Source organism: Poecilia formosa, unplaced genomic scaffold (assembly GCF_000485575.1).
Source record: "Poecilia formosa unplaced genomic scaffold, Poecilia_formosa-5.1.2 Scaffold202, whole genome shotgun sequence".
NCBI lineage: Eukaryota > Metazoa > Chordata > Actinopteri > Cyprinodontiformes > Poeciliidae > Poecilia > Poecilia formosa.
The window spans coordinates 901,947-914,326 of NW_006800141.1; the positions used below are offsets into that span (position 1 = coordinate 901,947).

General features: G+C 36.6%; 1 protein-coding gene across 8 annotated transcripts in view; it reads right to left on the reverse strand.

Annotated features, from left to right (window-relative positions):
• Positions 1–196: 196 nt before the first annotated feature.
• The window catches only part of tnr (tenascin R (restrictin, janusin)), a 174,691-nt gene continuing 162,507 nt past the window's right edge, over positions 197–12,380 (reverse strand). For all 8 annotated transcript variants that reach the window (XM_016679108.1, XM_016679106.1, XM_016679107.1 and 5 more), the window contains 3 exons: positions 6,304–6,465; positions 5,888–6,051; positions 197–3,104 (listed from right to left, as the gene is read on the reverse strand). In XM_016679108.1, the coding sequence (XP_016534594.1) occupies positions 2,985–3,104; positions 5,888–6,051; positions 6,304–6,465 (446 nt within the window). In that variant the 3' untranslated portion in view covers positions 197–2,984. The remainder of the gene's footprint in view (positions 3,105–5,887; positions 6,052–6,303; positions 6,466–12,380) is intronic.

Sequence of the window (12,380 nt, forward strand, 5' to 3'; positions counted from 1 at the left end):
TCTTAGAATAAAGTGAGAAAAGAAAAGAAAAAAAAAATCAGAAAAGTTGTCCAAGAGCCATTGAAGACCACCCTAAAAACACCATCGATATATGGAGCAAAGAACATAATAATGTGTGTCTGTCTTTCAGCATATCATACTGACTGAGCTCATCTAACAGAAAATGGAGGAAGGAAAAGATGGATTTTTTTTTTTAAGTCAGACAACAAACCTGAACTTTTAACTGGTTTCAGAAACGGAAAATAAAACGGCAAGAACTGAATTTAATCCAATTGAAAATCTAGGGAATAGCTGAAGATCGGAAAGCATAGAAAAGCAAACAACCTTCAATATTTTAAAACTTTTGGATAGAAATACTTATCAAAATCATACCTGAGCAATGCCTACAATCTTGAGATTTTTTTCACTACCAACAGACAATTTTTTTCCCCCAGACAAACAAAACAGACTTATTATTTTTCTTTGTTTTGTTTTATTTGTATGTGTGGAATACTTGGATAGTTACAAGAATCTGGTATGAATTTCATGTCAACAGCCTGAATATAAATATATGCATCAGAAAAAATTAGGTGTTCAGTAGTTATTTTCCCCGCCGTAAATAAAAATGACAGTTCTGTTTTTGTTTGATTTACAAGCACCTTGGCGTTTGCAAAGAGAGAAATTGCCAGAACACAAAATACAGTCCGTTTCCTTTCAGAAGAGTTTCCAGACCATTATCCATTTTACAAATCCCAAAGAAGAGAAATTTATCAAAGCAAGTAATTAAATAAGCACACACACACACATATTAATCTACTTCACTATAAATAACTAAGAGAAGTTTATTGCATGAGAGAGTCTGAAATCCTTTGACAATAAAAAAACCAATCATCAACCTGGGAAAGGTTTCATGTTGGTTAAAAGGCTTAAAGTGGGGGGGGGGGAAGGCAATTTAAATCTATTTTTAAAACATTTCAGGGGCAGGTTTAAGACAGAACAAAAGATAAATATGTGCACAAATATATACTAAAGACATTTGTTGTTCACTCTCAAGTTCTTGGTAGCATTTCAGTCAACATGCAAGTGGGCTCCTCTCATCCCTTCACACAACAGTGCTTAGAAATGCACCGTTTTTAGCAGGAATTCCCCAGAGGGGTTTCTTTGTTGGCTTCCATCGAATGGGGTCAGTGAAAGTAAAAGACAGTTCAACTTCATATCTACATGAGTATATTAGTAGTAGTAGTAGTAGTAGTAGTAATAGTAGAAGTAGTAGAACAGGGGAGGGCAACTATTTTCAATCTCTAGAAAAAAAAATAGAGTCTGATTGGTTGGTTTGCTTCAGAGAATTTACGTCCTCTGTCCTTTAGGAGAGTAAAGGAGATACAGAAAAGGAGATACAGAAAATAATAGGAAACAAAGTGTTTGATTACCTAATAAATGAGACAAAATGTTGCTTATAGTGACATTGGTTTCTTTCTTCCAGTCATGTTTGTTTTGTCTGTCTTAAACTCAGGCAGAAAGACTGCTGTCAGCTAACTGGCCCCGAACGCCTCGTGTGCCACCGTGAACACATGGTTGGTTGGCAAGCCGTGGATTACGCCAACCCCACTAAAAGGAACACATTCCCAGCAGTGTTAGTGGATTTCTTTGTTTCGCGAAGCAGCTTAAACAGTGAAGCGAGTACAAGGAAAACTTGGCTTCGCTCCACCTTCTGTTCTGCTTTCTTTGTTTAGTTCATTTCAGCAAGCAGCAGGAGGGGAGCCAGATTTAAAACTGCACTATGCCCACAGCGACTTTGTTCTGAATAGCATTTAGAAAGTTTCGCTTCGCATTTGGGGGGAATCACAATGACTACAAAAGGGGGCTTGAAATGTGGTGCAGTATCAAGACAGCCTGGGTGACAGAAACAGCTGAGCTCATTTTCCATCGTTAAATCTTTATTACGAAGGCCTTTGGTTAACTGTTGCATCTACCGGCGTCATTTCCGCAAGAAATCCCTACGTCAGCAACAAAGTTACATTTTCTGACTGCAATTTGCTTGGAAATGAAATCGAGTACAAAATGCCCATGAACAACTAAATGTGTTCACCTAACATAATGAACTGCAATGGCTTAGCTGTGTTTCCGCTCTCAGTGCAGACATCGTCTCAGTGAGGCTACCAAATATATAACGATGTGTGAAGTAGTTTACATTACACATGGATAAAATAAATTACAAGGCAATGAAGATGTTGCTGGTGAATTATTGGATTAATGATTATTTTGTATATTCAATTTTGCTGTGTAATGTTATTTTTTTTTTTCTGACTCAGTCCAGTATGTTACTATTTTTGAGTTAACTTAATCAAGGTTCATAAACCAAGGCATCAAATTATAGATGGACTCAGTCACATTATTAGCTATAAAAATATATTTATATATATATATTACAGAGTTTTAAGGGCATATATTATTGATTTCAGTGTCATTTTGTAATGGCTAAAAAAAGCGCAGTATCCTACTCTTAACAGCATTTCTGAGCACAATTCAGCATCTCAAAGAAGGAAAACTCAAGTATTAAGGTTAAACCAAAACATCTTCGTTTGCCTTCCCTCTTTTTATTTTTACAGCAGTTACGACCATTGTCATTCTGAGTACTTAATAAATTACATACATTGTCTTCTAAGCAGAAGTACAGCAGGAAAAGACAGCATATGCTGGGCAGGCGGAAAGATCAACAGAGTTTGGATGTGGTGTCAAAACCTCTCTGCTATTTTCTGACCGTATCCAGGTTAAAATAACAAGTTGGTAAAGTATTAATTTATGAAATTTGCTAAATGAAATATTAGTAGCTTTGTTTAATTGCTCACTCATTCAATCTCTGTGGCCTCACTAACGAGATGTGGCACAGTTTAATTCCAGCCTGCCTTTGCGGTCAGAGAGGCGCACAGATAGCAGAGATTCAACACCCGGTATCGTCTAAACTCCATTTATCCACGACTCTGGGCAGGGCGGAGGCGGTGTGTTTATACAGAGGTGGATCGTCTCCTCTTACTGCTGATACTGCGAAAGTTGAAGGGCCTCATCTTCATCTCCACAAAGGGAATGGAAAACTCGTGGCCTTTCCAGTGGTACCAGTTGATACCCTGCAAGAATGGAAGTAAAACTTAAGAGATGCTGCCTCAATCTGAAAATTTTATGCTCTAATAAAGACTAACAACTCTAATGTACAAAGCTTATAATAAAGAGCTTTCTAAACATAACAGTGTAGTCTTGCTGTGTGGACACCATTTATCAAGATGATAGTTCAATAACTACATTTAAGAAAAATGACTTCAAATGGAAAAACTTATTTGTTTTTACTTCACAACAGTAAAGGATTGGTTGGGCACATTTTCCTAATTTGCCTACTTAAAATCAACTCTCTCTTCTAGTCAGACCACAGTTTCGTAATTGTTTAGTTAAAAATAAATGAGTCATAAAAAATACACTGAAGCTAGATGAGAGTGAAACTTATTAAGCTAATTACAAATGCTGCACAGCAGCTAACATACATTGCGTTTAGTGAGCTTGTGTCTGTTTGCTACTTCATCACATTTATGTTCTCTAGCAGAAACCTTTGTGGGATATAACTTCAAGCAGCTTCGATATGATTAAGCCCGTAACTATCATGAAATGGTGTTGTGTTGGTTTTACTTCACAAAACATTAAATCTGCAAAGTTGGATTTACCATGAAAAATTGCCTCCTCTTTTTGAGTGTGTGATATTTGTGTACTGAAGCTTTTACATTGAAGAAAAAAAAAAAAAACTGAAAACATTTAAGATCAAGGCTCAAAAAGGAAATGTCATAGTTTGTGAAGAGAAACATTAATTTTAGTAACAGTCGCATGTCAGAAATACAGACCAGAGATATGATTTTAAATGTACAATTAGCCAAAATGCTAATGTTAGCCTAAATGCTAACATTCAGTAGCATGCGAGGTATCACTAGCATGTTGTCTTCCATTGACTTCCTCCTTTCAGTATACTAAACACAGCTAATACATAAAAACATATTTTAGGGAAAAGGCTAATAACAATGGGGGCCAGTGAAATGCTAATATTTTTCCTAATGTTAATCTCTTAACCCCAATAATAGTTTTATTCTAGCCCTTTTGTGCGTCATCTCCATCTGCTTCTTCTCATCTGTAGCCTTCATGAGATTTTCATTTTAAGTCTACCTTCATTCTATATTTGTTTCTGCATTTTATTTTTATTTTTTTTTACTTCAAGATGTCAAAAGGAAAAAAACCAGAAGCAGAGAGGGAAAAACAGGACTTCTCTAAAGCCTTCGTGACTCAGCCTGATTTTTACTTCACACACACACAAGCACAAGCACGTACAAACACCGACAGAAAAAAAACACATTCATGGCTTGTACAGCGTTTCCTGCATGAGGCTGAAAAAGGGGTTGACATAACATCAAGGCTTTATATGGCTGCACCTGAGTTTATTATAAATAAGAAAATATTTTAAATTACTTTGTTTTCCATTGCAAAAAATACTCCTCCAAAATAACTAGAAGCTTTTGGAAGTGTTCAGATGATTTGAACCCTCTTCGCAGTGTGTTTTGTGGATCATATTCTCCCTAGGAATGTATGACAAGAAGATCTGTGCAGCAGTTGTTTCTGAGCTGCTCCGCAAGGCCACTCAGGATGCTCTTTCAAGTGTTTTAATTTGCTAATAATTAGTCTTTCAATTCAAGAGGTTTTAACCTTTAATCAGTGTGCTGTAATGGCTTCCTTTCATGTCGATTTTCGCAAATGCCAAAATACACTTTGAAAATGTCAACCTTTTCAAATGAGGACATTTAGTTTAATAGGCGATTGATTCAAATGGCCACAAAAATAACAAATATAAAACCTCAACCACCACACCACACAAACAAGGAAAACTACAGAAAATTAGAGAAAATAGAATTGAAAAAAAACATGGACTCTGTTTATGGGAAGACAATAAACTGTTGACTTGTGTATTTTTACTGATGTAAGCACCTCTTAGCAATATGTAAACTTGTCGTAGCATAGTGCTCCGACGCCATTAGCAGTACATAGATGGCACTTTGACACAGCTTTTCTAACCTTACAGAGCAATTCCCCGCTATAGCTTACATTCACCACATGTACCGATACGCAGGAGCACTTTGACATACGGTGATGCTGGCCAGGATGGTCGGGATTGTTGGAATTGAGTTCACACCCCCTAAATGTCAGATGACTACTCTTCCCACTGGGTCACAGCCACCCAGGGACGGTTGCTGCTCTAACATTGTTGACAAAATACTGTGAAATGATACAGAGACAACTAAACTTGAACCAAATGACACAAGTTTTCAGAGAAGTAAAGACGAAAAGGAAATCCTTTAATAAAGATCGCAAAAAATAAAAATCCTAAAGATTTATAGGAAAAGGCTTAATACTATCACATTGTTGATACAAAGGCAAAATCAGGATAGGGAATCTGCAAAAAAAACCTTTGTCCCTAACAACACAGTGTGTCAAAGCTTGGAAAAGAGTTTTTAGATTGGTTGAAGCGATTCATAAACAGCGGATCAGGTCAAAGTTTGTAAGTTAGAAACTAATGACAGGAAAGTCTTTGTTTTTGTTAATTTAATGGACACAAGCAAACATTTTGGGGATTACAGATTATCAACAGCTTGCTATCTTAGATGACCTGAATTACAATATATCCTTCATCACTTCAATCCTCCCACAAAGTTGAATCTACATTACACAAGTATTGGTTAAAGCCGCTAATCTAAAGGTAAAGAGGTCCGATTCTAAGAAGAACCAAACTTGTAAAATGGAACTGATTCAGAGTAAAGCTGAGAAATGGTTACACTTTTATGTTACATTTTGAACTGTGAATGTAGTGAGTTAAAGGACAGACCTGACTGTGTCTGGACTCGCCATATTTTCCGTTGAGGTTGGCCCGGTGGCAGTTCTTGTACCACCAGGCTCCTTTGTAGGACAAGGCACAGTTAGTGACAGCAATGTCATTGTCTCTGTCTTTAGTGGAGAATGGGCGGCCCTGGTGGTAGCTGAAAGAGTCACCTGTGATCAGAGAAGAGCAGGAAAACATTTAATATCACTGGGATGTACAACCACAATTAACAGTAACATGATTTAAAAAAGCAGCAGGGATATAAGAAGTGAAACAGAAAGAAGTCTTTGTGAAGTACTCTGGGTAACACCCAGGAAAAAAAAAGAATTACATAAGTGTCAATTTTTTAATAAAATTAACGATCAGCTTTGAGTGTTGAAGAGCTACATGCTGAAAATGCTCTTTATGGCCAAACCACCTACCAGCAGTGCCATTATATTCTCCTATCCTGAGCTTGTAGAGGTTTCTTGCATCTCCAATGGAAAATTTGTCATAATTGGCATAAACTGATTCCTGTCCGTCCCTCATGTCAATTCTCAGCTCATAGCGTCCCTGAGAAGCAATCTTCTGGATGTTATCAAGACCTGTAGAAAAACAAGTAATTGTTTAAAACATTAAGTAAATGTAGGAGAGTAAGTTTAAAAAAAAAAAATTCTGGAAACTAATTGTTCACAAGGCATGTGTGGGAGGAACAGCTGCAGAGAAGGATGAAAAACCAACAGTGGTAAACATAGCTTTAAGATTACTGAGAAGCAAAGGTGATTCAAGGGTCTGCAGGACATTCAAAAGGTGTGAATTCAGTGCTTCCGGAACTACAGCACACAGATTTATCCACAACTACAATTTAGTTCCTTGTGCTGAACCGCTTGGACAAGTCTATGTCCGAAGCATCAAACCCGGACTAAAGTACTTGAGATTGCTCGAGGAAAAAGTACTTGACGTTGTTGGGTGGTTCAAAGTCCTTTTAAGAAAGAAAAGGCAAAACTCTACAGTCTAGAAGGTAATGGTTTGTTGAGCTATGTCATCTAATAGTGAGGATTCACTGTGTTTTATATCAAGTCCAAAGTCTGTGTGACTGCAGGAAACCTTAGAGAACTTTATTCTGATATGCTGACAAGTTTTTTTTGGAGATGCTGATCATTTTTGAGCAGGACTTTGTAACCACCTACATTGTAATATTCTAATTTTCTGTGTTTTAACTAATCAGTATAATGATCTAGATCAGGGGTGCCCAAAGTCGGTCCTCGAGGGCCGACATCCTGCACGTTTTAGTTCTCTCCCTGGTGGTAGTAACAACCTTTTCAGCATGTCAATTGTTCTTCTTAGACCTTCTAATGAGCCATCATTTGATCCAGGTGCGTTAAACCAGGGAGAGAACTAAAACATGCAGGATGCCGGCCCTCGAGGACCGACTTTGGCACCCCTGATCTAGAGTTTCCATTTTTTAGTTGAATTACGGAAACAAATGAACATTTCAATATTTATTCCAATATAAAGGAGTATAAGGGCCAGGCCAGGAAATAAAGTCATAATATTATGAGAATAAACTTATATGACAATAAAACTATGAGAATAAGGTTATCAGACAAAAAAGTCTAAATAATATGGTAAAAATATTATGATATTACTAGAATAAAGTCAGAATATTGTGAGAGTGAAGTAGTCATTTTATAGGAACTGCTACATGAAAATAATCAAAAACTAAAATTTGAAATGGAGAACATCGTATGCATCTTTATTCTTGTAATATTCTGAAGATATTCTCGTAATTAAAAAAATAAATAAAAATCTTAACCTAGCCTTAATACTCCATCATATTCCAATGTTGTGAAATGCCTCACCATCAATTGTAATATTTCTAAAAGTTAAATTCAAGGGAGCCAATCAAAATAAATGTCTTTGAGTAAATAAAAGAAACATAAAGAGCGATTTCTTGTAAATCTGGATTATTATCTAACAAATGTGCAAATTCCAGCAATGTTGAGAGACCACAGGCAGCTTAAAGTTGAGAGCTTTTCTGACTGTAAATAGCCAAAATATTCACAGACTTTATGCTCCAAGACGCAGCTCCATGTCAGTCTTTTCGCCACCGGTTTATGGGGGGCGAAAGGTTGCATCCCGATAAGTGCATCCGTCAAACGCCTTTGTCAGCCGCCGTGTATGACTGACGCTGCAGAGTGGTGGACGCTGTCGCCACCTGCCCTCCTCCAAATACCACATCTCGCAACTCTCTGAGATCTGTGTCTGTTGCTTGCTATCTCAGAGGCAGCAGATACAAAGCTCGTTTGAACCCTCGACATGCGATAAGGTCCCACACCGACCTGAGCGATTGGAGCTGCCTTCGCTATCAGATTACAACAAACGCCCATTTGGAAAAAGAGCGTCCCTCTCTGCTTAACCTCTAGCAGATGCATCACATGTGCACTTTAGATGAACCAACCTGAGAAAAGATTTGACAGGAATTAAATCTCCAGCCTTTACTGATAAGAAGTGGTGCAGCAGGAAAACGAAGTCTGCTGTAATACAGTTTGTCAATGGAAGAGAGATACAATCGATGTTACAACCCAGGGGCACTTAGGGCGATGGGGAAAAAAGCAATTGTGGTAATAAAACTGAGGTTAACAATGAGTCGCTTTTAAATTCTGTTGTATAACATAGTTGTGTTATCAGCTATTAATGCGTCACCCATCATTTATACTTTTTCTTTTCTTTTTTTTTAACTGCTTCATTCTTAAGTGTGGTGACCGAAAATGCATTTTGACACACGATTGAGCCCCTGTGCTATTATCCTCCATTTTATTACCGGCCTCACTCCCACCCTTATGCTGAAACAATAAGGGGAGAATTAAAAGGCAAAAGGATGGGATAATGATTGCAGATTGCTCCCAGTCACCTGAACGTCTCTTTTTATTACATCATCAAACTAAAACTGCGTTCAGCAGAGGTCAGCGAGCGTGGTGCAAATAAAGAGCACCGTTAAAAATGATCGTCCTCAAACTACAGCGGATAATTATCAAACTCTTTACCGCTGGCCAGTCGAGTGGCTCGCCTTTTCAGTTTGAGTGGATTTAATATCTGTGTTTATGGTTCCGATTGTGCAGTAAATTGCTATTCTGAGTGCAGAGGTGGTGATTAGCTGAATGTTTGCCGCAATGGCTCCCCAAGGCTATGACTGTGATCTAATTTATTGACGCCTGCACACAGTGGAACTACACTGACATTGGGCAAGATGTCACTAGATGTACATTTATAACAATAAAAACGTCTGAGGTCACTTCTTAAATGGTAAATACTGAAAGGAGAAATGGAATACAATATTTAGTATGCTTTAAAAGTTAAGTACATAATTTAATTGACCACGTATGTCAGTGTAAAAAAAAAAAAAAAAAAAAAAAAAGCAAAAAAAAAACTATATTTGTATTGGATCACTTCATTTGGCACACTGTGCTCATAACAACTTGGCTTCACTGGGTTCATATTTCATTAAAGAAAATTTGTAAATATGAATTGCCACAGGATTTTCTTTATCCGAGACTCCCTTCTGTAATTCAACAACATATTGCCTTCTCTAAGTTGGCAGTTCCGTTTCAGTTTTATTGTTTTTGAGTCTTTTTTTGGCAAGGTGTGGGGTGATCACCATGGAGGGTTTTAGACTCGCTTCCTCGGTAATGTTGCCATACTCAATTGCACTACTGGCATGACGTTTTGGAGTTTTCAACGTAAGAATAAACACTCACAATTTTAATCTTTGGCAAATATGATTTGAATATGGTTTTATAAAACTTAAAACGACACGTTTTTATTAACTCGAGTAACAAATGTGAGACAAGTTTAACACGAGTTTCACACCAAGTGTAAAGGGGTGCAAGTGTTGTCCCCCCCAGAGAAGTGAGGGTGCCGTCCCCCTTTCTTGAAAGTGTGAAGGGGTGCCGGTGTCGTCCCCCTCTGGTTGAAAAGGGGTGCGGGTTTTAATGTTTTTATCTTTATTTTTTATTTATTTATTAATTTTTATTTAATCTAAATATTTTGTTAAATTTTTTAATATTTTTTTTTACTGTTTATTCAATGTTACATGACTGTGTTTCTGTTTTTAATTATGTAAAGCACTTTGAAATGCCTTGCTGCTGAAATGTGCTATACAAATAAAATTTGATTTGACTTGAAGACACCGTTAAGAAGAGAAGCTGAAACAAGGTAGACATTATTATGATCATAAACTACAAACAAATACATTCTAGAAGCATTCAGTGGCAAAATTAAATCCGTTTTATCCTATATGATTATAGTGTAATTAGCAGACAGGTGGTCCCACAATCTAATGAAATGTATTTACTTAATACCAGAAAATCTGGTGGCTCTTATGAGAGCAGAATTCCTTGGTACTTAGTTTGTGTGGATCATTCAAGTATGGGTTAAGTCACTGACATAAAACTCCAGCAATGATAATGCTTTTACCTATAAGGCTTAGTCCAAATAATGTAAAATCTATTATTCACCAATCAGTCCTAAAAGTTGAGATCTTAGAAACTTCACCCTGTGTCGTTTTTCGCAGTAAGCGTGAATCGGTTACCGCCGTCAAGATACATCAAGGTTTCCAGGCTCAACTATTCTAACTAGCAGATCATTCGGCTAACATGACAACTTCATGTTTTCTTTCTGAATGTTTTGTGCCAAACAACAGAGTCTGCTGAGCTCCAAGCTGGGATGTTGACTAACGTCTGGCATTACAGAAAATTCTTGATCCTCCACACCCAGAGCTTACATCAAGCAGCTTGTATGCACTGAAAAGACACAATTTATATATATATATATATATATATATATATATATATATATATATATATATATATATATATATATATATATATATATATATATATATATATATATATATATAACAAAACAAAAACAGAAAGGGTATAGAGTGCAGCCTGGAAGGCAACAACAAAATAAAGAAAGGAGACAAAGTCAGCTTTTTGTGGTGCATGTTCAGAGGAGGTGAAAGGACTCAGTATGAGTGACTCCACTGTAGAGGAAAGAGGTCAGATAAAATTTTGTACTCACTGAACTGCATATATTTTTCCAGGGCTCTTTGGATTGTAATCTAGAGGCACAGCCATTAAACATACAGTAAATCGGTGTTAGTATGCTTCAGCGTAATGCCCCTCAGGTGGTCTTGTCGAAAAAAGCAAAGACATATCTGTGACTTAGTATCTCAAAGTAGGTAAAGAATCTGGAATTTCTCTCTCTGTCTCAGCCTTTGCTTTAGCAGAAGATATCTCCCTTTTGTTTCAGCTGAAATACAACAGCTATAGATAAAGAATGAATTTATGGCAGCGTGCTTTTAACATCTATCTTTGAACACTTTCCCTGTGGTGGTGCAGAACTAACATAAGAAGCTTCAGTTCAACTTAATGACAAGTGAGACTTAATGACAAGTGAAACTACAGATTTAAAAATATCTGATAAAAGAAAAAAAAAAAAAAACATTTTATGCTGTCAGTTCCAGTTCATGATGAGTTAGATCTAAAACTGTCCTTTTAAGTTCTCATCTATTTTCTTACCAAGAGTTTGACTTAATAGTGTGTCTCCTGAAAAGAAAGAATCTTGCTTTGGGTGTAGGAATGTACAATGCAAGTAAGAAACTGTCACAAACATATGATGGACAAGAACCGCCTTTTACATCTATTGCTGTTTTAGAAAGTTCCTTTATTTCCTTAGTCGCCAATATTTGATTCTCATCACTGGATTTTGATTTCTTGTTCACAAATATTAAAACTTACAAAATGAACATATATATAATTTTGCTAGAAACTGTCGGGAACTAAAAATGTGATCAATCTCTACTTTGAAAAAGGACATTTGGATAAATGTTAAATGTCTGTCTGTCTATATATACAATGGTATTTGCATAAGCATTCAATGTTGCAACAATGAACAGTTCTGTAAGCCTTTGCCTGAAACTGTAAATAAAGATGGATGAAAGGCTTAATTCCCCACTTTCCACCCCTCATCATATCAATAATGTGTCAGATTTCTTTAAAAAGCTAAAGATCCCTTTTGAGGCTCCGATTCATGCGATAAAATATTCATGCATTATTTTTTATAAACCATCTGTACTCAAACAATAACACAAAAGGTGACCTGTTGAGCTCATGACTCATTTGCACATTTTGCAATGAATACAATTATAGTTTCATAATGAGATTTAGAGGCAAGAGAAAATGATTCAGCTGTCCATCAAAGGAATGGGAACGTTGAGTTGTTTTTGTCCTTAGATCAGAGCAGCGCAACAATTACCAAGTAATTTCAGCGGGAGATGAGCTCTCCCGCTGAAATGCATCAAACAGACTTTATAAAGTCAAGTGCCAAAACATGAGATGAGGGAATAAAAATTAAGAAAAAAATAAAAACAGTCCAACGGTATGACTATTCATCACACAAATGTAATAATAAAAAGCCAAAAAGGCCATAACATCTGAACAGAATACTGAAGACG